The following is a 27036-nucleotide window of genomic DNA, read 5'->3' on the forward strand; positions in this document are numbered from 1 at the left end:
AGTAACTGTGAAATACTTTCTTAAGGGTCCTTTTCCAACAATGCAGAGCTAAAGATAAGATTAAAATAAAAAATATAACATAAATAGTGACACAGTGAATAACAAATAAAAATAACAAATAAAAATAACATGGCTATACACTGAGTGTACAAAACATTATTGCTACCTCAATTACCTTGTACCCCTGCACATCAACTCGATACTGGTACTCCCTATTTATAAGGAGTACCAGTACTGAGTCGATGTGGAGGGGTACAGAGTAATTGAGGTAGCTATGTACAGTACCGTACATATCGGTAGGGGTAAAGTACTAGCAGCAGCATATCTCACTGGTCATCCCCAAAGCCAACACCTCCTTTGGCCGCCTTTCCTTCCAGTTCTCTGCTGACAGTGACTGGAACGAATTGCGAAAATCGCTGAAGCTGGAGACCTATATTTCCCTCACTAACTTTAAACATCAGCTAACCGATTGCTGCAGCTATACATAGCCCATCTGTAAATAGCACACCCAATCTACCTACTTCATCCCCATATTGTTTTTATTTACGTTTCTGCTCTTTTGTACACCAGTATCACTACTTGCACATCATCATCTGCTCATCTATCACTCCAGTGGTAATCTGCTAAATTGTAATTACTTCGCTAATATGGCCTATTTATTGCCTTTCCTCCTCATGCCATTTACACACACTGTTCTATTGTGTTATTGACTGTACGCTTGTTAATTCCATGTGCAACTCTGTGTTGTTGTTTGTGTTGCACTGCTTTGCTTTATCTTGGCCAGGTCGCAGTTGTAAATGAGAACTTGTTCTCAACTAGCTTACTTGGTTAAATAAAGGTGAAATAAAAATAAATAAAAAATATGTGGTGAGTATGAAAGTGTGTGAGTGTGGTGTCAGTATGTACATGTTATGTGTGGGGTGGTAGGTAACCTAGTGGTTAAGAGCGTTGGACCAGTAACCGAAAGGTCTCTGATTTGACTAGGTACACAATCTGTCAAAGTGGCCTTGAGCAAGGCACTTCACCCAAATTGTTTCTGTCTACTAAAGTGTGGGTAGAGTCTCGTGTGTGCATAGTCAGAGTTAGAGCAAAGAAGGCCCAGTCCAGGTAGCCATTTGATTTGCTATTTAGCAGTCTTGTTTAGAAGTCTTATGGCTTGGGGTAGAAGCTCTTCAGGGTCCTGTTGGTTTCAAACTTAGTGCATTGGTACCACTTTCCCTGCGGTAGAAGAGAGAACAGTCTGTGGCTGGAGTCTTTGACAATTTTTTGGGCCTTCCTCTGACACCGCCTGGTATAGAGGTCCAGGGTGGCAGGGAGCTTGACCCAAGTGATGTATGGGGCACTACCCTCTGTAGCTCTTTGCGGTTGAATGTCAAGCAGTTGTCATACCAAGCGGTGATGCAGCCATTCACCACCTGGGGGCGGCCTGTCAGGAAATCCAGGATCCAGTTGCGAGGGAGGTGTTCAGTCCCAGGGGCCTTAGCTTAGTGACTTTAAAAAACTTTTGCAAAGAGTAAAGTCTACAAAACGTAGTCCACTCTGTTCATAACATATTCTAGTTCTGGGAACAGAAAACTATATTGAGATCAAATGTTTAATCGATGAGAAAATGTGCAGAATGTTGGCCAAAATGAATCTTGTTCATCTTCTCCCACCACCGGCAGTGGGCTTCCTCTTACTAACATAATTGGTAGTGAGTGGAAACGCCAACCCGGTGCTTCACATTTATACATACAGTGAAATATCAGTCTGTTGTTCTATCTGTGTTAGTGATGCGCTTTGAGGGCACTATGGTGTTGAACGCTGAGCTGTAGTCAATGAACAGCATTCTCACCCAAGTGTTCCATTTGTCCAAGTGGGGAAGGGCAGTGTGGAGTGCAATAGATTGCATCATCTGTGGATTTGTTGGAGTGGGTCTGGGATGATGGTGTTGATGTGAGCCATGACCAGCTTTTCAAAGCATTAATGGCTAAAGCTGTTTGTGCTACAAGCGGTAGTCATGTACAGGAAATTCTTTATGGCAGCAGGAAATGTATGTACTGAGCATTAGTACAGCAACTCAAAATGTTCAAAGGCTTTCACAACCACTGCAAGGAATATCTCATGCTAAAAATTAGATTAGATCAAAACCGTATTGAAGTCTGACCTCTTGACAGAATAATGCTGTCCCAAATGTCTTGCGGATTGTCTTTATGAGTAATCGGTTTGAAGGACCTACTAACGTTGTATCTGGAGTGTATTCATTAGATACTAACGTTGTATCTGGGGTGTATTCATTAGACGAATTCCGTTGCAAAACGTTTGGTCTGTTGTAAAACGTTTTGCAACGGAAACCGTTTACTCTAGGAACCCAAAGGGAACAAACAGACTTTTCACCAACTTCAGTCAGTCATGAATGGTTTATTGGTGACTATTTAAGCTGTTATGAATGGGAAAAGCATGCCATACTAATGAATTGAAATAAATCTATGATTGTGCTAATAATAATTAATCAGTCTCCAGGTGAAAAGCCATATGCCTTGTAAAAACGGCATTGGGTTTACCAACTGAGCTCAAATAATGTGGACTGCGGTGGGTTTACTGCTCACATCTTTTCACGACCAATTTAATGAATGCCACCTCTTGTACCAATGAAAGCTCAAGCTCAACGGAAGAGTGATCAGCTCAATCCAATCAGAATGAGTTGATTCCAGGACTGATATGGTTCGGTTGTCTTGAGGTTTGTGACAGCTTTCGCGTATAGACGATGGCGGTAAATAGAAGCATTTTTTTTACTAATACATCAAACCGTTCCTTTTTTAGATCAAGTAGCTAGTTACTGACATTGTCAACCTCAGAGCTGTAGGGGTTCATAACGTTAGCTAGCTATATTGTATGTTTTCTCAGAATGTGTGACTTTATTCTAGGTTGACCTCCCGTTGTTTTGTTTGAAGATGTACTCAAAAGTTGATGTCAGACACAGTTATCTTTGTTTACATTGCGGCTCCGTGGATGCTAGCTATTTAACAGGCAAAATGTCAGTGATTTTTTTTTTTTTTTCTTTTTTCCGTCGTTGTCAATCACATCAACCCGAAGTTGAGTTTTCGCAAGAAAGTGGGTTTCAGACCAGTCTTTGTTCTGATAGCAAGCTTAGCTAGTAATGCTAGATAGCCACCAAGCTATTTGTGTATTTGTCTTAAATTGAAGAAAGTACACTCCAGTATAGGGACACAATTATGAGGCGAATTACACTTTCTTTGTCATCAAATAATGTGCATATTGTATCATTAGCCGAATGATTATCAAGAAATACAGTGTATAATGGGTAACTTGGCTAGCTAACGTTACCAACAAGTAGCTAACTAGCTATCTGTATTGCCAATAGTATTGGCGAGCAAGCTGGCTTTATAACCAAACAGGCAACAATAAGTTCGAGCTTTCTACTTCGCTAAATGAACAAGAACACATTCTAACCCGCTTCGGGTGGATTGAGTAACTAACGTTGGCTACATTTTCATTGTGTTACAAGCCGAGTGGGCACGTTATGGCAAAACTGGTACCATTTGGCAAGCCATGTACCAGACGCTAGCTAGCATATAGCACAGTTTGATATCGAGTCCATTGATTGGTCGCCCAACCCAACGCATGTTGGCCAGTGAGGCTAACTTGCAAACTTCAGAAAAAATGTTCAATACAGTTGGACCCCTTTGTTTGTAATCATGGATAAATCGATTGGTTATTTGTCAGACTTGCTAACTAGTCAATAACGTGTTACCGGTTAAACTCAATTGCGTAACATAATTATTTGTTTATAAGCAGTGTTACATTCTGCTAAGAAACTGAACAGCAGAATTTAACACGGACTGTAAATTGTCACAGTTAGCAAGTTTATATGCTTTAATTGGTTAAAAATATTTGTTTTGCTACAAAATGTGCCTCTTTACCTGTAAATGTAAAGAGCTAGCTATATAAGCACCATTTATTTTCCTGCTTTGTATACTCTGTTTATTCAGGATTTGGAATCAGACTTGAGTGAAGCTGACTGAATGCACCTGGGAAGGGCCCTTTTCATATGTTGAAGGAACACTGATTTTACAGTAAGTAAAACAAGCCTACATGGTGAACAAGTTCATGTTCTTGGGCCTTAAAATCCTTTCTGCATGCTACACCATTTTAATTTCATATAGAGAACACATTTTTGCATTTGGCATATCTAAAATGAAATGGTTGAATTATGTCCCTGTGATGTACTGAAGTGTATCTGTTTCCCTCCTATAGGATGAATTGCTGCTTGGCACAGGGGCTTGTGTCCTGACGCTGTGGGCAGGCACATGTGCATCTGGAGAGATGGACCGCTGTAAACATGTGGGACGCCTTCGCCTGGGCCACGACCACTCCATCCTCAATCCACAGAAATGGCGCTGCGTGGACTGCTGCACCACCGAGTCCGTGTGGGCCTGCCTCAAGTGCTCCCACGTGGCCTGTGGCCGCTTCATGGAAGAGCACTCCCTCAAACACTTCCAGGAGTCACGTCACCCCCTGGCCATGGAGGTGCGGGAGCTGGACATCTTCTGCTTTGCCTGTGGGGACTATGTGCTCAATGACAACGCTGAGGGAGACCTCAAGCTCCTGCGTGGGGCACTGTCCACTGTGCGCAGCTCTGGCAGGCGCTCCCTGCGCTCCTCTGCAGGGGGGGACTGCACTCCCTGGGTGGGCGAGGGCGGGCCTCAACCAGCCATGCAAACAGCCCTGTGGCACCGGAGGAAGGTGCTGCTGGGGAAGATGCTGCGCCACTGGAGGAGCCGGCAGCAGGAGGAACAGAACCAGCGGGAGGAGAAATTTGAGCAGGAGAAGGATGAGGTCCGGCGCCAGAAAAACGAGGTGAAGAGGAGACTCATGGGAGAGTTTGACAATTTGCAGCCAAGGAAGAGTGCCAGGCTGCTCACCCAGGCTCCTCGCTCAACCATCACACTTATCCCCCTGAAGTTCCGCGACCCTCCTGAGCGTCTGCCTCCACCCAAGAAGCCCTCCCTTCTATCCCTGAAACCTCCCAGCAATGGCAGGACTCGTAAACTCAGAGTGCGGAGGTACTACTCCCATAAGGCAACCCATCGGAGACTGGCCCCGGGGGTCACAGGGCTACGCAACCTTGGGAACACGTGCTACATGAACTCTATCTTACAGGTGCTGAGCCACCTGCAGAAATTCAGGGAGTGCTTCCTCACATTGGACATGTGTGAGACTGAGGAGCTGCTGGCCAAGACCAACCAGGGTGTGGCAGGGGCTGTGGTTGGTGGTGGTAGTGTCGCCACACCAGGCTACCCTCTAGGTCTAGGACGTGGCATGGAAAAGACAGGCATAGGGGGTCTGCCCACGGGCAGCAAGCAGAGCTCGCCCCCCTGCCTAAATGCAGCAGAACTGGTACAGCCCAAGGAGCCGCGCTCCTCCACCCGCCAGCAGATGTCACTGTGCCATGAGCTGCACACTCTGTTCAGGGTCATGTGGTCGGGCCGCTGGTCGCTGGTGTCGCCCTTTGCCATGCTGCACTCTGTGTGGAACCTGATCCCAGCGTTCCGTGGCTATGACCAGCAGGACGCACAGGAGTTTCTGTGTGAGTTGCTGGACAAGGTGCAGCAGGAGCTGGAATCAGAGGGCAGCAAGCGCAGGATCGTCATCCCCATCACCCAGAGGAAGCTGTCCAAGCAGGTGCTCAAGGTCCTCAACACCATCTTTCACGGGCAGCTACTCAGCCAGGTAAAGGTCTCATTGACATGGCAATTGTACATAACACATTAATTTAGGTTTGACCTTCGGCACCCCATCATGGCTAAAGGTAAATCACAAGGATGTTTCAGCTCTTTCTACTCTATAGCATTCCCACTTTAGACCAGGTTTTCTCCACTCTTATACTAGTTGATTGCTGGATTTCACTCCAGGTGAGCATTCCTTTTTTTAAAGAGATACCTAATTGCTTGTTACACAGCCTTTTTTTTTTATACGTCTCTTTTATAAGTCAAGCAGGACAATAGTTGCTCTCCAGCACCAGGACTAAGGTGTGTCAGCTCTGTCAGATTTGAACTAATAAGCCCTTGGTAAAATGTTTGCTTGGTTATCCCTGCATCTGTCCAGGTGACGTGTCTGTCCTGTAAGCACAAGTCGAACACGGTGGAGCCGTTCTGGGACCTGTCCCTGGAGTTCCCAGAGCGCTACCACAGCACGGAGAAGGGCTCGGCTGCGTCTCTGGCCTACCAGCGCAGCTGCTCCCTCACTGAGATGCTGGCCAAGTTCACTGAGACAGAGGCCCTGGAGGGCAGCATCTACGCCTGCAACCACTGCAACAGTTAGTACTGGGAAAGAAACAAATCTGTCTGTTTGTGGAATAGACAAATCTTCCTGTACTGTGTTTTTCTATAGTTTTTATTTGGCTATTTGACCAGAGTCATGAAATCGAATAATTGTTTTTGTTACATGCTCTCATAAACAACAGGTGTAGATGAATCATGGTTAAGGAATTAGGCCTATTGTGTGTTTAAATTTTGGGCCAGATTTTATTTGACAAACTAGTCAATTGGTGGATAATTCAAGTGAAACTGAGTTTGTGTTTTAGGGTAATCACTATATAGTTCTGCATTTTCTGGGTGATCCCATCCTATACCTCCGTCACAAATGTTACACGTCTGTGATATGTATGTTTTATAATTGTCAGGGAAAAGACGAAAGACGTCCCACAAGCCCCTGGTTCTGTCAGAGGCATGTAAGCAGCTGCTTATCTACCGCCTACCTCAGGTTCTACGGCTGCACCTCAAACGCTTCAGGTTAGCCCCTGAACTTTAGTCCGTTTTGGTCATTCAGAGCGTTTATTACATCTGCAGGAAGCCTTTCTTTTCACACACCCAGTTGGTCTACTGAATTTGAAGACTTTGAAGTCAAGATTTACACCCACGCTTTCTGTTAGTTTCTTAAATGTATGTTGCATGTTAAAGTACAATGTCATCTTGTGGTTTAGTTGGTATGATAGATTTTGTTCTGCAAAGGGATGTCTTGTAACAGTGACAACCGTAAGATAACCAATCCCTGTTGTGACAGATGGTCAGGCCGGAACCACCGGGAGAAGATCGGCGTCCATGTGGCTTTTGACCAGGTTTTGAACATAGAGCCCTACTGCTGCACAGACTCTGGCCAGTCGGTCAACCGAGAGGGCTACACCTACGACCTGTCTGCTGTAGTCATGCACCACGGAAAAGGCTTTGGCTCAGGGCATTACACCGCATACTGCTACAACAGCGAGGGAGGTGAGTGGGACCAAGATACTAGAAACTGGCATCAAAGCTAACAACTCTGGCTTAGAATAGCCTAACTGGTACATCTTAGGTTGATTTTTGTCATGTTGTGGACATTTCAGATTTTGAAAACATTGGGTTTTGTATAGTACAGTTGGTTCTCATAAACAATTGGCTCTGAATATAACCTGATACTGTGAGATTACATGAGTTTCTGTTGACTGTAGGTGGCACAGTTTGCCAAACTGTAACCAGCCCTGTGTGTGTTTCCAGGTTTCTGGGTCCACTGTAATGACTCTGAGATGAACGTGTGCAGTGTGGAGGAGGTGTGCAACACTCAGGCCTACATTCTGTTCTATACCCAGAGGTCTGCCTAGACCCATCTCCCTCCCACATTTACACCCTACGCCAGGGTGGACTGTCTGCCTGGAGTCAACAACCAGGCCCATCTGCCAAGGCCTGGCCTGTGTGACCGAGACCCACATCTGGGTTTGTTTCCTAGAGGTCTGCTTGGTCATGTTACACTCCCATCTACTAGCTGTAAACCAGGATGTAGCCTAGTTGTGTGTCCAGGTTTGAAACAACTCAGCCCACATTTGTTGAGTCTGGTAGGCTTACAGCCATGTGAGAGCTACTGAACGTTGTACCACAGGGGAAGGCAATGTTGATCCTGGAATGCGGCAGTGTCAGCAATGTTTTTTGCTCTATCCAGCCTCAAGACCAGCTTTTGATAATAATGATTAATTGCACATCTAGTTAGTTATATTTTTCACCTGGTGTCAAAGTGCTTTACATTGTATAGGAGGTAACTTACCTCGTCCTCCAATGTTTATCTCCCTCCTGGGTTGATGAACAGCAGCCATTTGGAGTGGAATCGGAATCCTCCTGTGGCTCAACTAATGGAGTTTTTCATTGTGGCTCAGGAGTGGAGATGATTGATTGCGTCAGGTGCTTCAGAGCCTGGGTGGATTACGAGCCTGCAGATACTATCAGACACTCCAGAACCAATGTTGCCTAGCCTACCTCTGTTCTGTATTCTCAACCACAATGAAATGTCAGCCAAAAGCATTTGTTTCCAACCCAGTTGTCATCTGTATCTCACTATGACCTCTTGTTCATACACATTCTGCTGTGCATATCTCAGGCTTAAAGGCCTTGGTCTGGGCCAACGGAATGAACAGGGATAGATGGTGTGTAGATATTCCTGTGTGTACTCTGTTTCCCTACGTTGAATGGCGGTATTGGGTTGTGTGGCAGGCATCCACTTTGAAGATGGATGGAGACTATTGAGCCAACTGGCGTCATGCTGCACCTTTATGGAGGAGGGGCTTAGCTTATTGATCCAATGATCAATTGGCTTCTGATCTTTTAATGACTTCTGTATCCTGTGGCAGCTCTCTTCTCCTACCTTAATTGTAGAAGCTAGTTTGGGCTCTGGTTGGAGTTCGATGTATTTTATCTCTGTTCATGGATAGAAATAGATGGAAGAGTGAACAAAGGACTGAGAAATTGAAGAGTGTGTTGTTGTGATAGGAGGGGGTACCCATTTCACGAGTGGATCACATGCAAGCAATATACGTGTGACATCATGACATCAAGATAAAATCAGGAATTCTTCAGCTTTGTAATACAATGTATTTTTTTTCTTCTACTCTGCTGTTTCTATTTGGGGTCTTTTTAAGTTAAATTTTCACTGGGAAGTTACTTTAAGTTATACTGAACAAAAATAGAAACGCGACATGTAAAGTGTTGGTGCGATCTTTCATGATTTGAAATAAAAGATCCCAGAAATTTTCCATAAGCGGAAAATGTATATTTCTCTCAAATGTGGTTCCCAAATTTGTTTACATCCCTGCTAGTGAGCATTTCAACTGTGCCAAGATAATCCATTCACCTGATGTGGCATATCAAGAAGCTGATTAAACCGCATGGTTATTACAAAGGTGCACCTTGTGCTGGGGTCAATGAAAGACCGTTCTAAAATGTGCAGTTTTGTCACATAATGCTACAGATGTCTCAAGATTTGAGGGAGTGTGCAATTGGCATGCTGACTGCAGGAATGTCCACCAGAGCTGTTGCCAGAGACTTGAATGTTCATTTCTCTACGGTAAACTGCCTCTGTTATTTTAGAGAATTTGGCAGTATGTCCCAACAGGCCTCACAACTGCAGACCAACTGTAACCATGCCAGCCAAGGACCTCAACATCCGGCTTCTTCACCTGTGGGATCTTCTGGGACTAGCCAACCACACAGCTGATGAAACGAAGAATTTCTGCACAAACGTTCAGAAACCGTCTCAGGGAAGCTCATCTGCTGGCTCATCGTCCTTGACCTGACTGCAGTTCGGCGTCGTTACTGACTTCAGTGGACAAATGCTCACCTTCGATGGCCACTGGCACAATGGAGAAGTGCGGTTCTTTTTTTTATATTTTTTATACGTGTCTGTGACCAACGGCAGCATATTTGTATTCCCAGTGGTGAAATACATAGATTAGGGACTAATTTATTTTTCAATGGACTGATTTCCTTTATGAACTGTACTCAGTAAAATCTTTGAAATTGTTGCATGTTGCTTTTTATTTTTGTGTAATATTCTGTTAACTCCTATCCAAATAATGTTGACCCATTCTATACTTGTATTTGTGGCCGAAGCATAAATTGAAGAAAAAAAATACTTTAAAAACCCCACCTCAAACTTGTATTAAGAGTTTCTAAACTCAGAGGCTCAACATCACGAGACGTCGGTGAACGCTTGCGAAACAGACCAGACCAGGTCGGGTTTTGAGAAGCCAAATGAGTGAAGTGAAAAATTATTCCATGTTTGCACAACCTAGATTCTATACAAATGTCTTAAGTAGTTGAACATGTTATTACTCCTACCTTCTGAAAGTGACACTGATGTTTTCATTTTTATCAAAAAATACTTTATATCGAAGGAGTGCCTTTGATTTGACGGCCTGCAAATATGCAGTTCAGCGCGAGATGACCGTTAGACCCGATTACATGTTTCTACGCATGAGCTATGCGAGCCAACGTCGCCATGACATCGCCTACAAGTGTGATCGGGGATTTCTATTGGGAAAGCAGTTTTATTTTGCATATCATATATAGTGTACTGTCTGTCTTAGCTTGTATCTCAAACAGACCGTTTAAAAAATGTCCTCATAGAACATGTAATCTCCCTGAGGTGGAAGAGTTGGCCAATCAGCGGTCTACTTAATGACTGGTATACGCCCACACCATTCTGTCGTTGGGTTCCGTCCACACCTCTCCAACAGAAAAGCTGCTTTTTAACATACTTAATTCGATTTTTTTAGAAGGACATTTATTTTACTCATATTGTAAGTATAGGTCATATTTCATAGAAATGCTGGGCAGTTACTTACTTTGCCAGGTAATGAAGATATATGGTACTGCTGGTCTTGATATGAATCAAATAAATTAATTTGTGAAGTGTTTCAACTTTTACAATCTAATGACGATGAATGTCTTACTTTGAGGTCAGGTATGGCCTTTCCATTGGCCTGTCATGATCTCTTGGGTTCAGTCCTGTATTGTAAAAGCACTTGTTATCAATGTAATAGTCAAATGGGGTTTTGCCGGACAATACTGATTAAAAAAAAACAAGAAATTACATATTTTGTGTGTTATTTGCATGTATTTTGTCCATGTACTGCCTGCTTTAACCTCTTACATTGATGGACTGTCTTAATTTCTAAGCTGGGGGGGGTATATAAGATGGTTATACCATGGATCATTAAGCAATTTGGTTCTGAATTTTAAGGACCCTTTTAGGTATCATTATTTGATAAAATGTTGAATTTGGCCTTTACTACAGTAATAGCCCAGAGAAATGCATTGAATAACACATTCATAAATGGCAAAAAAGACAATCATAAGGAATAAGGTTTTAAAGTGTCTGTCCTAGTTCTGTGCCAACAAAAATAAAGGCTTAAATATGTCACACAAAAAAACATATTTCCTGAGCTTTCTTACATCTCCTAGAGAAAGCTCAGGAAATATTTAAGCCTTTATTTTTGTTGGCACAGAACTAACTCCATACTTACATTCCCATTTGTATGGTTTATCTTCAGATGAGTCCAACACTTTGGGGATCGTAGAGCTAAATGGAGAACACCATAGTGTTTGTGAGAGTTGCCCTTTTCCATAGTGGGGTCATTAGTTTGTAGCCCAAACAGTTCGGACACTACAGACAGAAGTTGGCACATCAGCAGTACCGACTTCAGACGAGTCCATCATGTTCATGAGTCTCATATTTCCTTATTAGTTTTGGACACTTTCGTGAGAAGACAGATTTTTGGGATGTCTCATGGTCTGACAAACACTGTTGTAGCTCGGCCATCTTCCACCACAGATGCGGAAGGCTGACATAGGAGGAGGCGGTGGATTGAGACGTAGCCAATGCAAAAAAAACATATCTCTAGTTTATACTGACGATTATGATGGAGATCTTTTTCATTGAGTTAATTTGATTGACACATGGGATTTAAACTGTCTGTGTTTCTCACAATATTAGTTTGTGTTTCTCGAGATGAACGGTGCCACTGTCAACACTCATTTTTCAGGTTCAGTCAAGTTCTTGATTTTGGCGCAGTGAAGACATCCCTTTTACTGTCCACAAAATAAAAAATATACATATTTTCCACTAGGAGGTGCCTTTGTGTTGCTGAAACTTACAATGTGATTGTGACTATTTTACAAGACATACATTGTGTGTACAAAACATTAGGAACATCTGCTCTTTTCATGACAGACTGACCAGTTGAATCCATGTGAAAGCTATGATCCCTTATTGATGTCATCTGTTAAATCCACGTCAATCAGTGTAGATGAAGGGGTGGAAACCGGATAAAGAAGGATTTTTATGCCTTGAGACAATTGAGAGAAGGATTGTATATGTATGCCATTGAGGGTGAATGGGCAAGAAAAAATATTTAAATGCTTTCGAATGGGGTGTGGTAGTTGATACTAGGCGCACCGGTTTGAGTGTGTCAAGAACTGCAACACTGCTGGGGTTTTTCACACTCAACAGTTTCCCAGACCCACTACCTAAAGAGCATCCAGCCAACTTTACACAACTGTGGGAAGCATTGGAGTAAATGTGGACCATCCCTGTGGGATGCTTTTGACACCTTGTAGAGGCCATGCGCCGATGAATTGAGGTTGTTCTGAGGGTAAAAGGGGGTGTAAGCCAATACTAATGTTTTGTACACTCAGTGTATTTTAGCATATGTCAGGGTCTGTCTGATGGTTGAAGCCTTTCCAAAGAAATCCTCACTAAAAACCTATTTGCCTCTTTACTACATCTGACAACCTTGACAACTCCTTTGAGAGTTCCATAGTTTATTTAGTACTGTTGGTAAGAACAGGAAACTATTACATTTTGGCAACAGAACCAACCTAAACGTGTATTCTTTCAAGCATTTGAAATTCAGTTGTGCAGAGTTGGTAACCTCTCACCCAATCACATATGAGGATTAGCAGTTTTACTGAGCCAGTGAATAAAAGTGAGAGAGGGGGGCAGTTAAGTGTAAATAATGCTGTAATCCACAGGATTAGTGGGTGAATATTCAGTTGGGCTGGAACTGAATACATTTTTAGACATATATAACACATATTTTAGCCCCCCCTGACTGAAATGATGGACACAAGATATGTCATAACTTGATATAAAAACAACCTTTAGCTTGAACCAGGCTAGAATAAAATGTTGAAGGGGGGTTACATTGGGATTTTATAGGTTGTGGAACTCTATCTGACATTTGTAGTAATTTTTTTCATAATGAAGACCCAACTATCACAGATTACTTACCATATTATTATTCTGCTCCATTGTCAGTACTGTTAGATATACATAGTTGCATGCAAATGATCCTACTTTCCAATATCATGCAACATTAGCATATAGTTTAAGAATGTATTTATTAAGAATGCAACAGAGTTTTGATGGATTTCGCAAACTGGATAGAAATATGGAAGCAATGGTCTAACATGCCTATGAATCTGACACTACATATATTCTTAGCTGCTCTACAACAACAGTGGTTATAAAATAGCATTGATGCTCAGAATAGATTATAGATAATTTAGTAGTTTTGATGATCCATCTCACCAGATTACTTTCTGGCCCTCAAATTCTTCTTTACATCACACATAAGACACTAAAATGACCTATACACCAAAAAAAGGTGTAGTTTTAAACACCAGAAGAGATTGAGTTGACTGTTTTAAAAATAATATGGAGATGAAAGTTTAAAAAAAACATTTAGGTAGAAACTGTCTACAGACAACAGAATGCTATTAAGTCCAAATAGTATTTCTGTTGGTTTTGGAATGCTACTCATGCCAAGTGCATCACACAGGTATAAATGCACGTGAGGACATGCATGAGTAGTACATACCCTAACATTGAGCAAAAAAAAACAATCCTTTTGCTTGGCCTTGTCCTCCAAATATACAATTGGCTCAACAAAAGGTAACAGCAAACATGGTTTAGCAAAGACAAAGTATCATTTGTTCTTTTATCCATTTTCACTTTTAAGTGTAGGCCTATACTAACATTAGAAAAATGTGTCAAAGAATTTCAACATGAATTCTCAAATTGTAATTAGGTCATAGTGACTACAGTACGATGGCGAGTTGACACCACTAGATTGGTCATGAGAAAGAGCAAATGCTTGAGTTGCCAAGCGACCAGGCAGATAGTTCCTCAGGTTCCTTGTCATGGTAATCACCATAAAACACCCAACACTCTTCCTTAAATGTCTCTCTCTCGACCATCAGTCAACCAGAAATGCCCCCCTGTCCGAAGGAAGTCTTCGCCAGTTGCTTTGTAAAGAAATGTTTTGACCTTTCAACCCTCCTAAGTACGACTCTCTGAGCATAAATCCTATCCAAAAAGTGCACTGGTTCTCTTTCAGAAATATGAGTTTTGTATTCACGCTCTCTGAGTTTCAGACTGTTAGAGTGTCTAGGGCAGCTCAGTGAATCTCTCTGGTCCCTCTGTCCACATCCTGGTCATTCAGACACAAGGGCGTGGGTGATTGGCTGTAGGAAACTCAGCTGGGCATTAGCCACAGCTCCAGGAAGTCCCAGTGCTTCCAAAGGATGAACAGAAACAAGGCCAGCATGACGGTGGTGGCCACCCGCGCTCGAGTTTTCATGAGTGGGGTGATGAAGTTGGCCAGGGTGGAGACGAACACCAGCACTACCGCCATGAGTGCCAGGATGATGTTGATGAGTTTGCCCAGCAGGGCGCGGGCGTTGGCGTTCTCCACACCCTCCAACTGCACCACCTGCTGCTGCTGCTGCTGGAGCTCCAACTTAGTGATGCGGGTCAGGCACGACTCCACCGCTTCCTGCATGTATACATACACACACAGGGACAAATGACAAACACAGGCAAACACAATGTTACAACTGAATTAGGGGAATAAGGCTCATTTCTGGAGTCATACTTGTTTATCTACAGGAAAAGTATCATAAACTGTAAATCCAGGTCTCTATCTCTCTACCTGTATGTCTCTGGCTCTCTCATAGGACTGGTAGGCCACTTTCTCCTCCATGCTGGCCAGCTCTTGTTTCAGATTAGTCATTTCGTTTTGGTGCAGCTCTGTCAAGTCATTCAGCTGCTCTTCCAGTCGCTCATACCTAAACAGAAAGATATTTTTTTTAAATGTATGAGGCAGAGCCGGTATAATTTAGACTAGCAGAGTAAAGACCAATTCAACGAATTAGAGAAAGATTTGACATATTTATGCAATTTTCAAGGCGTCACTCCGTTTAATTTAAGGATCAGTTTTATACATTAAAACAACTACTTCTGATCTTGACAAAACTTGAAATGTACAAAATCTGTAAAAGTTCCCTGGACCTTTTTAATTATCCTCATGAATATCATTCAGCATAAATCATGTAGTGTAAAAACACTGAACATAATTTACACTGCTGTACTGAAACAAGCTAAAAGCAAAGCAGCTTGTTTCAGCAGTTAGTGTGAGATTGATGTATACTACCAACTCTCATTCGATGCTCTGTGTATTGGCCTAGGTGTTGATCTGCACCTGTATCTCTCCTCCTGCAGGCACTGGTTCATGTAGGAGTAGTCACTCTGCAGCTGACTCTTCATGTCCTCGATGGCATCCTCCATGTGGGCCTGGCTGGCCTTGATCTCCTGCAGGCCTTCCAGCAAGGCGTCCCAGGAGCTGTGAATGTGGTGGTGGTGGTGGTGGTGGTGCCCATCCAGTCTGGGGCTCCCCAGGCCAGCCTGCCCTTGCCCCGACATCCCACCTCCTACCCCAGCCCCGCCTGAGTGACTGCCTGCCACTGAGCCAGAGGTGGCACTGGAGCACTCGTCGTCGCTACCGTACTTGGGGCTGGAGACAAGGGTGGCACTGCCACTCAGGGCTCGTTGAGCGGGCGCGTCCTCCGAGTGCCCTCCCACCTCGTCCTCTATGAGGTGGGAGATGTTGTCTGCACTGCCAAATTTGTTGCGGATCAAGCTGGCGAACTCCCGTGGCTTAGACACCACAGCTCCTTTGACCCCTTCTACCCCTCCTTTGACCCCATCCACCATACCCCCGCCAAAGCCATGGAACCCTGCTCGTACATTGGCCCCCATGTCCTTCAGCCCCTGTTGCATGTCCCGCAGCACATCCTTAGGCTGACGGGCTGGACCATTCTATAAGGAGGGTAGAGGGAGGACAGGGGATGGAAGATGAGAGGGAGAAACAAAAATAAATGGGATAGATTGACAGGGTGTAAAGGAGTAGCAGATACATGGGTGGATAAGTGGTGAGAGAGGGATGGAAATTAAAGTGGAATGGTGGAGGTGACACAACAGAACAGGGAGATAGGAGAATATAAACATACTTTGTCAATAAGAGGGCATAGTCAGAACAGAACCCTCAGATAATCTACCTAGGAATAGGGTTGGGCAGGTTTATGATAGCACCTATACCAAGGAATGTTGAAATACAGGAGACATGATTTCCAATAATGTGGAAACAGTTTCTTTAAAATGTCAATATTTGTACTTTTTAAATAAATAAATGTGTGTGTTAGTTGAAAGATAAAGCTAACCATTCTTATTTGCTTTTCTACAACAACAAAACATCTTTAGATAGTGAGTGAGTGACATCTCATGTCTTGTTCTACAAAGCCAGGTATTGAAATAGGTATTTTCAACAACCCGTTGTTAAAGGGAAATTCCACCAAAAAATGATCTTTTGATATTTGTTTCATTAGTTCATTGTTGACATAGTCCCAAAATGTTTTGCTTGTCAGCACTCAAGTGTTAAAGATATGTAACTTTCAAAATACATAAATACTCCAGGGATGAATTAATTCATAGGGTAATGTGGATATGGCCCAACCCTACTTATAAAGTGACAACATGTATCATAACGTCAGTGGAGGCTGCTGAGGGGAGAACAGCTCATAATAATGGAAGGGCATCAAACACCTGGAAACAATGTGTTGAATTTATTTTATACCATTCCACTGACTTTTCTCCAGTCATTACCACGAGCCTTTCTCCCCAATTAAGGTGCCACCAACCTCCTGTGCTTCACCTCAGAAAGCAGCAGTCAGGGTAAAACATTCAAGTGAGACAAACTCATTACATTACAAATGTCCCTTAGAAACAACTGAGCCATGGAGAGGAGTCATCATCAGTCATGAGATGGAACCAGTGTGGCAGGAACCAACAAACACACACACACACACACACACACACACACACACACACACACACACACACACACACACACACACACACACACACACACACACACACACACACACACACACACACACACACACACACACACACACACACACACACACACACACACACACACACACACACACACACTCACCTGCTCTGTCTCCTTCAGCTTCTTGTGGTAGTGCTCTAGCTTTTTGTGCAGGTGGGCGATGGTCTGTGCAGACTTCTGGTTCTTCTTCTCAAACACCTGTTTGATGCGCGAGGCTTGCTGCTTGTCTGCGTTGTGGGCCAGCTTCAAGTACTCGGCTACGTTGTCATCTCTTGCCTCCTGTTCTATCCGAATCTGCTCAGTTATCTTCAGGATCTTCTGCTGCAGGTGCTCCAGAGCGACCCGCGTTCGCTGAGGCTCGGAGACCCCTTCAGCCCCTCCAGCCACAGTCCCCAACCCGGCCACTGCCCCCGCCCCCACACCCACCCCAGCCCCATCCAAGCTGATGTTACCGTCAGAGCCGCCATGGCTGGCTGAGGGGGGCAGGCCCAATGTTGTCACTTCGCTTTTATCCAGCTAAGCAGGGACAGGGGATGGGGGAGGCAGAGGTGACAGAGTGCGCGGACAGGGAGAAAGTGGTTTCCATGATTGATGTGAAGTCAGCATCGTAAGGTAAACATGATCTTTAAAGCAGAACACCCATCACAATGACAGATCTAGTGACTGTTCTCTTTTCACAGACTTTCCCTCAGATCCTTGGCATAAGACTCAGACAAAGTTACTGTGTTATGCCTTTAAAAACAGATTTTACATCAAGTGTTTTCACAGTGCATACTGCTAAACTGTGAAAAACTATTTTGGCACATGAATACCCGATGAATGTGATGGTGATAATAATGATGGTGATGATGATGGTTAGGCCTAAGACAATGATGAATACTGTGATTATTAGTTCAGAAATCTGCACTATCAATGTATCATTCTATCCCTTTTAAACTTGTGTGATGTATGATCTAGTGGTGTGATGCTGCATGACATAAACATGGGGGAGTACCCTCCCACTTCTGCAACGTGGCAGGCAGCTCAACAAACAATGGAGGTCTAATCTTCCTCAGTGTGAATTCTTAACATCTCACTGAAAGACACAACCATCTGTGGACTGTTTAAAAATGATAAAAAAAACATCTAGTTGTTTCTGGGAGTGGGAATTGTTTTGTTTTAATTATTACCCCATGTCGCCCGGGTAGACATCACAACACTACTGTCACCAACCCCAGCAGACAGGAACCAGGGCAGACACCACACATATCTCAGCAAGCGCTGCCCTAATTCATCTAGTCAGGCCACTGAGGCTTTATTAGGATTGTATTAGCATGTAAACGAGGTCTCAGAGGAGCCACAGTGCCCTGCACTATTTCCCAACAGATTCACTGACAAGCAGGCGACAATTTTAGAAAGTAGGTTACAATCAGGTAGCTGCATTGAAATGGAGGCATGTGATTTTAATGGACGAATGACTGCAGGCACTACAATACCAGGCTATTCATCTATTCCTTTTATTTCAATGTGAGAAAATTGAAAGCTTATTATGTTACAGACTGGATGAAGGGAAGAAATACACAATGTTCCTTCCTCTCTGGATGGATGGGAAAAAAATACAACAAAAACAACACACACACACAGATCCAACAGTGTGTGTGAAAACACAGGATTAGGTCCACGGTGGGTGAGGCTCCTGGAGACAAGAGCAGAAGCAGGGAGATAATCATAACAGACGGCTATGGCGTGAAAAAAAGGGTCTTCACATGAGGAGTTTACACGCACTGCGACATGGGTGAAATGAGTGATGGGTGTCAATGAGAATGGAAGTAAACACTAGAGGATGATGAGACAAAACCAGTGCAGTGACAGATTAATTTGGGAACGTTACCATACTGTTTAATCCAGGATTGGCAGTGCCACTGCAGGTCTGTGTTCGAGGCCCATCCTTCTCCTCCACTTCCTCCTTCTCCTCCTTCCTCCCCCCTGTGGTCACACGAGACCCTCTTTCCTCAATGTCTCTCCCCTACCCAATATCTGCCTATCGCCTTACCAGAGCTTCATGCTCCATTGTTGATAACAAAGATGTCTGCAGTCTCCCTGTCTTCCTCCATCTCTCTCTCTCTCTCTCTCTCTCTCTCTCTCTCTCTGTGTCTCTGCTGTTGTTCTCTTTCTCCCCCTTTGTATCTTACGCTTGCTCTGTCTGCCTCTTTCGCTCCCTCACTCTCTATTTCCCCTTCTCGCTGTCTGAGTGCAAATACTAGCGGTCCTGCTCTATCACGGCTGTGTGAGCAGAGGCACAGATGATGGAGGGAGAAGGGAGGGGGGATGGGGAGAATTTAGCGCACGCGCGCAGGTGCCTATATGTGCTGAAGCCAGGGAAGCGGAGAGGGGGAGGGAGGGGGGACGGTAGTACAGCAGGGCTTGTGTCAGGGCCTATTGCAGCCATTTCATCCCTTAAACCCTGAATATACACCGCCTCACGCATGTTAATGGAGGGCTGCTGCAGTGGTTTACAAAGAATGTGGATCTACGGCCAGGCTTATAAAGGAGTGCCCTGTCTTCTCTGTCCCACGGTGCAGCATTATATAGGCAGAGGCAAAATGAAAGCCATTTTCATAAAAAAAGTTAAATAGAAATAGGCCTACACACACCGGTTATAGGAATGCTTGATGAGGGTTTCCAAAACAGAGATCTAATAATAGTCTCTTTGTGATGGACGGGTTCATATTTGATGCCCTTATTTATTATATATATTTATTTTTCTCTTGGTTCTCTCTAATGTGTTGGGAGGTTGTGGGGTCTGTAGGGATTTGGAGGGTTGCCAAGAGCTCTCCTCAGACTTCCTTGGGGAAAAGCTCCACAGATACATTATGTCTCACACAGCCATGCTTCCATGCTCAGCTGTATTTATGCCAGAAGGAATTTTTATTGTGGGTTATTTATGAATAAGCACAATAAATCTTTTTCTATCAACATTTGTATTTATTTTCAATAATAGACAATGCACACATTCTGGAGGGTCCAATCACAGATATCAGCAATCATGACAATCCACACAAAACAAAATTACGTTTCAAGAACGATATAACTATTTGCAAACTGTCAAGAGTTTACGCCATAGTTACAGAGTACACAACGCTATGATCTTACAGGGAGAAGTAGGAGTTAACAAAACAATTTCATCATGGTATATTACTGGAGAAGAAAATGTACCCCACCCTCTCCCTTACAAAGTAGGTGAATAAATGTTTTAATTGAAAGCATTGTTAAGATCTTTTGGAGTTTGTCACAGTCCATCACACACTTCAACGGTGGTGGCTCAAGCTTGGTTTATCACAGCCATTGACCGCTCTATACGAGCAATTTCTTGAAAATATGATTATTGTGGATGTGATAACCACCATAAAGCTTTTGAACTTATCACAGAATAGAATTGTTGATGATTGATTTCGCCCAATCTAGATACACCTGGGTTCCGTAGAGGTCTTCGTCTACATCGCCATTCCTAGTTGCAAGTTCATCATTGATCAGAAGTGAGGTGCAGAGCAGAGGCATAAGAGCACCTCACACAACAAGAAAATACATTTTGAGACACAACATTAGAACCATGAGCAACACAAAGCAGGAGGTCATTGTTCTTGCAGCTCCTGCAAACACAACAGATGAAAAGAACAGCTGCCCCCCCCAACATCTGGACTGAACTCCTGGCTGTCAGAGACATGGTAGTGGAGCAACGCTTGGAGCTGAGAAACACAGATGCCAAGTTGAGAGCCACCAAGGGTGTGGTGGAGAAACTCACCATAGTTAATGAAGGTACAGTAAGAGATCAACTCAACTACTGTCTTTGGTTGGTTTTATTTAATAAATATCCTTCAACATTATTTCTGTCATTATAGCCATGGAGGCCAGGCTGAAAGTCAGTGAGGGCTTGGTAGCGGGGCTGAAGAAAGAAATGTCCGGTACTGTAATGCACAAAGCAACATTTTGATAATCATTCCCTTTTGGTACTTTTTGGTAAGGGTCCCTGCCCTGTGTACACAGAGAGGTCAGTGGTGGTGTTCTCTTCTGCACTGGGGAGCACCATAGGGTCTTATAACAATCACACCACTGTGGTCTTCAAACGAGTCTACACCAACATCGGTGGGGCACATTATGATACTTTCATTCCTTTTTCTTTGTTTAAAGTTAATAGTTTTTGGGTTATAATAAAGAACCTTTTTGATGGGCTTATACCTGTTGTTCGGGTCCCCTCATTTTTGCCACGAGCTATGAGCCGGCCTGTGACACATCTGACTGCACAATCCAATGTCTCATCAACTAAATCACTAATATCTTAATGCTTATATTCAGGTGTGTTCACTGCAAAGGTTAAAGGAGTCTACCACTTTGCGATTACTGGATTTGGCCGTGGAACATATCCTATGATTTTAAGCATGTACAAGAACTCCCAGAAGGTCATCTCTGCGTTCCACAACTCATCTAATGATTATTACATCAACATGTCCAACTCAGTCTCCCTGCAACTAAAGGTTGGGGAGAATGTGTATGTTCAACTCAGGGGTGGAGCAGTTGCCCTTGATGATCACGATGTTGTCACTACTTTCAGTGGTCATCTTCTGTTTCCAAGGTGAAAAAGGGGCACAGGAGTGGAGGAGTGACCAAGATGAGGCCTCTGACAACCACAATGGGCTCTGTCAACTATTAATAGCAGTAACATAATTACAAATCCTATTTTAATTCGAGCTCTCGACATGATGATAGTATTCGTAATCATTATGCTATAAATACAAAAATACTAGGGATTTAGTTTTTAAATCATTGTTTATGCAAATAATTTATATTTGATGAGCTAACTTTCACAGTTTTCGGAATATGATGAGCATGATTAAAAAGAGTTAATGATGTGGTAATGCTGTATAATGTGTAGAGGTACTTAGAAATGTAATCAAACGTACGCTTGGCCCCGTCTTCATCCTTTATGAAGATTTTCCTGCGTTACAGTTCCTATAAGGAAATCAGTCATTTGAAATAAATTCATTAGGCCCTAATCTATGGCTTTCTCATGACTGGGAATGCAGATATGGATCTGTTGGTCACAGATACTTTAAAAAAAGATTACACTTCTCCATTTTGCCAGTGGTCATCGAAGGTGAGCATTTTCCCATTGAAGTCGGTTACGATGCCGAACTGCAGTCAGGTCAAGAGCCTGGTGATGACGATGAGCATGCAGATAAGCTTCCATGAGACGGTTTCTGACAGTTTATGTAAAACTTCTTCGGTTCTGCAAACCCACAGTTTCATCAGCTGTCTGGGTTGCTGGTCTCAGATGATCACAAAAATGAAGAAGCCGGATGTGGAGGTCCTGAGCTAGCATGGTTACACGTGGTCTGCAGTTTTGAGGCCGGTTGGACGTACTGCCAAACAACGTTGGAGGTGGATTATGGTAGAGAAATTAACATTAAATTCTCTGGCAACAGCTCTGGTGGACTTTCCTGCAGTAGTCAGCATGACAATTGCATGCTCCCTCAAAACTTGAGACATCTGTGGCATTGTGTTGTGTGACAAAACGGCACCTTTTAGAGTGTCCTTTTATTGTCCCCAGCACAAGGCTCACCTGTGTAATGGTCATGCTGTTTAATCAGCTTCTTGATATGCCACACCTATCAGGTAGATGGATTATCTTGGCAAAGGAGAAATGCTCACTAGTAGGGATCTAAACACATTTGTGCACAAAATCTGAGAGAAATACAGAGATCTTTTATTTCAGCTCATGAAACATAGAACCAGCACTTTTACATGTTGCATTGATATTTTTGTTCAGTATAAATATGGTTCCATAGAACTACGATCTGTATTACATAAATATTTTGTTTGATTTCAGAATCGATGCCTGACTGAGGTGGAGAGAAACATTTTTATAAATATTGTTTACTTATCTTCAGGTCAAAAGATTTTCATGACACCCAAAGGTGAAACAATAAATGTACTTCAGGATAATATATACATACTGTATTTATTAAAAAAAAAAAATCTAATAACCAATTACACATATCTACCTTATTTCACAATAAATAATATTTTAGTTGTGCACCAACATCTATAAACACAAATGCATTTGTTGGTGTAATGCATGTTCTAAGCAGAATATCAGGGTCTGTGAAGCTATTAGTTTAGAAGAATTGTCATGACAGATACGTGTCTAACCCCCATTCAAATGACCAATAGCAGAAGGATCAGCCATCATAACAAAAAATAACCGTGGTCCGTGATGGACCTTAGTTTGAGGCAGATAAAAACACTTAATGTGTATTTTACTGCACTTACACTTGGCTGTAGCTTACTCTAAAATAGCTATGTGTTTTTGAGCAATCAATTTCCCTGTTTAGATTAAAATACCATACATGCACTTGACTAATTTGAGTCCCTTGATGCACCTGCTGTGGGCAAAATTAAAAATATTGAGCAATACTGAAAGAAAACATAGATCTCTGATACTATTCAAAGGAAACTTTCATGTCTGGCCTTGTGTTCAGAAAAGCATGAAAGAGCATTGGGGAGGTACCCATCAACAAATTCCCAGGAGTATTATAGCAAAATGCCCCAGTTAGATAGAAGGTGGGGGACATTGGTGACATTTCTTATATAGGAATTTGCATTATAGGCATAACAGTCTTATTCATTACGGTACTCTTCCACTAGTTTCCTATAAGTACATGTTGAGATTTCACAAATTTACACAATATGTACAAAAATACATACTTTGGGCAGGAAGTGCTTGCAAAAGACAGACAATAACATGATTCTGGCGCTCTTCACAAGAAATACAGCATAATGAAAAAACATGAAATAAAATAACATCAATCAATACATTTGGACATATGAACCACAAATACGTTGTAAAAAGCTATTGTGTTGTTGGGGTCATTTTTCAATGAGTCCTCTCAGTGTGACAGTATATTGTATTAGATTCAACCTCTACCATAAACAGTATGTTTTCATAATTTCAAGATGTCATCAAGACAAGAGGGGTTAAGGGTAGACCCAGAGGCAGGGCTTTGATTGGTCCATTTCAGTGCTGTGGAATGTCAGACAGGAACTTACCTGTCCAGACAGTGAGCTCTTATAGCAAAAGTCCCATTTACACCAAAAGGTCATAGGGTTTTAGAGGATGTCCTTACATGACTCACAAATGAACATGGATGCATCATTTGTACCGCTTGAATGTCCCTCCCTTACCACAGGAAGAACACAAGCCCCCTTACATTGAAATCATTAGTACATCGGTTAAGCATACATGGATCTCATTTATGTATTTTTACAGTATGCATTGGTAATGGATGCAATAAAAGAGGTTGTTTAATTTCCCCCTGCATTTGTCTAGAGTATTAGTTATGTATTCCTCCAGGTAAGTATCCACTCTATGTGTCCAGTGTCTGTGCAGTGTGTGGGTTCCTGCGAGAAGTAGTGTTTGCTGTGGTTCTGTCCCGACTTCTGGCTCCCTGGCAGCTGTGACTGTGTGCCCTGAAATCACTGGCCTGACTTACACTGCGTACCCACCACTCTCTTCTTGGCTTGGTAGAAATCTGCAGAGACAGAAACCAATAGAGGCTCTGTCAGCATTGGACTTCTTATTCAAAATGGAATTTTAAAGTAAACCAGCAGTTCAACCCTACCAACATATAACCATATAACCATATAACACTCCTGCCTGTGAGGTTGGTCTGTTTAGTCTTCGGTCTGTTTCGTCATCAGTCTGTTTTCGTTGTGGTTCGTGTTCTCCTTCTTGTCTGGTGTTTTCTCCAGATTCTGGTGGTTGGCTACGCACTTCTCAGGGGTGCAAGGGATATTCTCCTTGCCACGGTGCAATGGCCCTGCCCTGACCCTCCCTGTGATGGCCACCAGGCCTCCCTCCCTCTGTGCCTCCTCCTGACCCAAAAGGCAGGGTTGGTAGAGGAGAGGCAGCTTGGTGCTTAGAACCCCCTCCCACTGGAAGTCTCCCCCAGCCAGAGGCTTCTCTGACAGGAAATCAAAGCCCCAGCGGTGGCAGGCGTCCTCCAGGTCTCTGCGCAAGGCATTCTGGTACTCCTGCTGCAGCTGCTCATGGTCCACTGGGCCAAACAGGTTCCGTCTGGCAGGACCTTTCCCCAGGGAGCTCAGAATCCACTTGTCCATGGTTGTTCTGGTTCTACACTGCAGTGGACAAAGGGAGAGAACAGCATGGTTATTTAAGTATACAGATATCTACTTTTATTACCTTTATTTAACTAGGCAAGTCAGTTAAGAACAAATTCTTATTTTCAATGACAGCCTAGGAACAGTGGGTTAACTGGTCTAGGAACAGTGGGTTAACTGCCTGGTCAGGAGCAGAACAACAGCTTTGTACCTTGTCAGCTCGGGGGTTTGAACTTGCAACCTTCCGGTTACTAGTCCAACACTCTAACCACTAGGCTACCCTGTTACAGAGCACAGTGAGAGCTAGAGCAAACAGTAATGTCATCAATAAGATCATGTAAAAAGATCTCATGTCAAATGTAGACACCTGATCTACACTACATGACCATTATTTACACTATATTTACACTACATGGCCAAAAGCTCGTACAACATCTCATTCCCCCCTCCCCTTCTTTGCTGCTATAACAGCCTCAACTCTTCTGGGAAGGCTTTCCACAAGATGTTGGAGCACTGCTGCAGGGACTTGCTTCCATTCAGCCACAAGAGCATTAGTGAGGTCGGGCACTGATGTTGGGCGATTAGGTCTGGCTCGCAGTCAGTGTTCCAATTCATCACAAAGGTGTTCGATGAGGTTGAGGCTCTGTGCTTCAGCACTTGGCGGTCCCGTTCTGTGAGCTTGTTTAGCCTACCACTTTGCGGCTGAGCCTTGTTACTCCCACCTTTCCGTTTCCACTTCACAACAACACTACTAGCAGGGCAGAAATTTTACAAACTGACTTGTTGGAAAGGTGGCATCCTATGACGATGCCACATTGAAAGTCAGGGAGCCCCTACAGTAAGGCCATTCCACTGCCAGTGTTTGTCTATGGAGATTGCATGGCTGTGTGCTCGATTTTATATACCTGTCAGAAACGGGTGTGGCTAAAATAGCCGAATCCACTAATTTGAAGGGGTGTCCATATACTTTTGTAAATATAGTGTACATTGTCTTCTACTCTATAGAATAGCAAATCTAATCTAATCTAATTTTAAATTAGATTTTTTTTTAAATGTTTCACTTCAATCAGATGCCTCTGAACTTGTGAACAAAGGTAAATATGATAGATTATTGCTATGTAAGATCAAGACTGTTTCTCTCAGATTTAAATATCAACAACTAAGGTAGTAACCCAAATAAATGATCTTAAATCGGCCTATCATATCACCAACAATCAAACTGAACAAATATTAGTAAATGGCATCAATAAATCAGATATTCCAATAACAACCAAATATCACACCATAATCACTGAAACACTACTAGCTAATGCAACAAGATGTAAGAAGTTGTATAGCTAGCCTACCCCAAACAATAAAGAACTTACCATTTATGCACAAGTAAATCTCTCTCAAAATCCCAACTGTACACTTCATCAGTGTAAAGGAGGAACTGGACTGTGTGTTCAGGATGCTGCAGTTCTATTTAACTGCTTGCCATCAGACTATGATTCATAAAGCCCTCCTACTGTCCTGATCTAGTACAGTACATGCCTGGGCAAACCTCTACAGCGACATGTAAAGACAAGTCCTGGACGTCAACTCTTGTGGCTGTAGTACTACTTATAACCACTAGGTGCCAGTGTTAACCCATAACTTTCGTTTTTGACAAACAAAATACAGAGATCCACAAGCACTTTTTGAATGTGCAAAATGCACATTCCACAGTTGTAAATGTTTCTGAACATTTGCTCACACGTCGTTCTATATTTGTTAAAATATTCGCTTTTTTTGTGAGCTATATTCAATACATATACAGATCAAGGTTGAATTAGTGAAATGGTTGT

At 43.0% G+C, this 27036-nt stretch overlaps 2 protein-coding genes and 1 pseudogene across 5 annotated transcripts; 1 reads left to right on the forward strand and 2 right to left on the reverse strand.

Moving 5' to 3' along the window:
• The first annotated feature begins 2577 nt into the window (after nucleotides 1–2577).
• Nucleotides 2578–9823, forward strand: LOC118400279 (ubiquitin carboxyl-terminal hydrolase 49-like). 4 transcript variants are annotated; one of them, XM_035796964.2, is made up of 7 exons: nucleotides 2578–2719; nucleotides 3993–4076; nucleotides 4258–5733; nucleotides 6109–6319; nucleotides 6686–6794; nucleotides 7066–7271; nucleotides 7533–9823. In XM_035796964.2, exons 3-7 carry the CDS (start codon nucleotides 4327–4329, stop codon nucleotides 7634–7636), a joined length of 2037 nt encoding a protein of 678 aa, XP_035652857.1. In that variant the 5' UTR covers nucleotides 2578–2719; nucleotides 3993–4076; nucleotides 4258–4326; the 3' UTR covers nucleotides 7637–9823. The 4 variants fall into 4 exon arrangements, with proteins under 4 accessions (XP_035652857.1, XP_035652855.1, XP_035652856.1 ...); XM_035796962.2 differs by having other exon boundaries at nucleotides 2590–2752; XM_035796963.2 differs by lacking the exon at nucleotides 2578–2719 and adding an exon at nucleotides 2768–3093.
• Nucleotides 9824–13183: 3360 nt separating this feature from the next.
• On the reverse strand, nucleotides 13184–19340 carry LOC118400280 (transmembrane and coiled-coil domains protein 2-like). Its single transcript, XM_035796966.2, has 5 exons — nucleotides 18927–19340; nucleotides 17159–17572; nucleotides 15344–15960; nucleotides 14795–14930; nucleotides 13184–14638 (listed from the first exon to the last, which is right to left on the reverse strand). Exons 1-5 carry the CDS (start codon nucleotides 18927–18929, stop codon nucleotides 14339–14341), a joined length of 1470 nt encoding a protein of 489 aa, XP_035652859.1. The 5' UTR covers nucleotides 18930–19340; the 3' UTR covers nucleotides 13184–14338.
• Nucleotides 19341–22775: 3435 nt separating this feature from the next.
• On the reverse strand, nucleotides 22776–26703 carry LOC118400282 (cyclin-dependent kinase inhibitor 1-like; annotated as a pseudogene).
• Nucleotides 26704–27036: the final 333 nt, after the last annotated feature.

This window comes from Oncorhynchus keta, chromosome 21 (genome assembly GCF_023373465.1).
Source record: "Oncorhynchus keta strain PuntledgeMale-10-30-2019 chromosome 21, Oket_V2, whole genome shotgun sequence".
Lineage (NCBI taxonomy): Eukaryota > Metazoa > Chordata > Actinopteri > Salmoniformes > Salmonidae > Oncorhynchus > Oncorhynchus keta.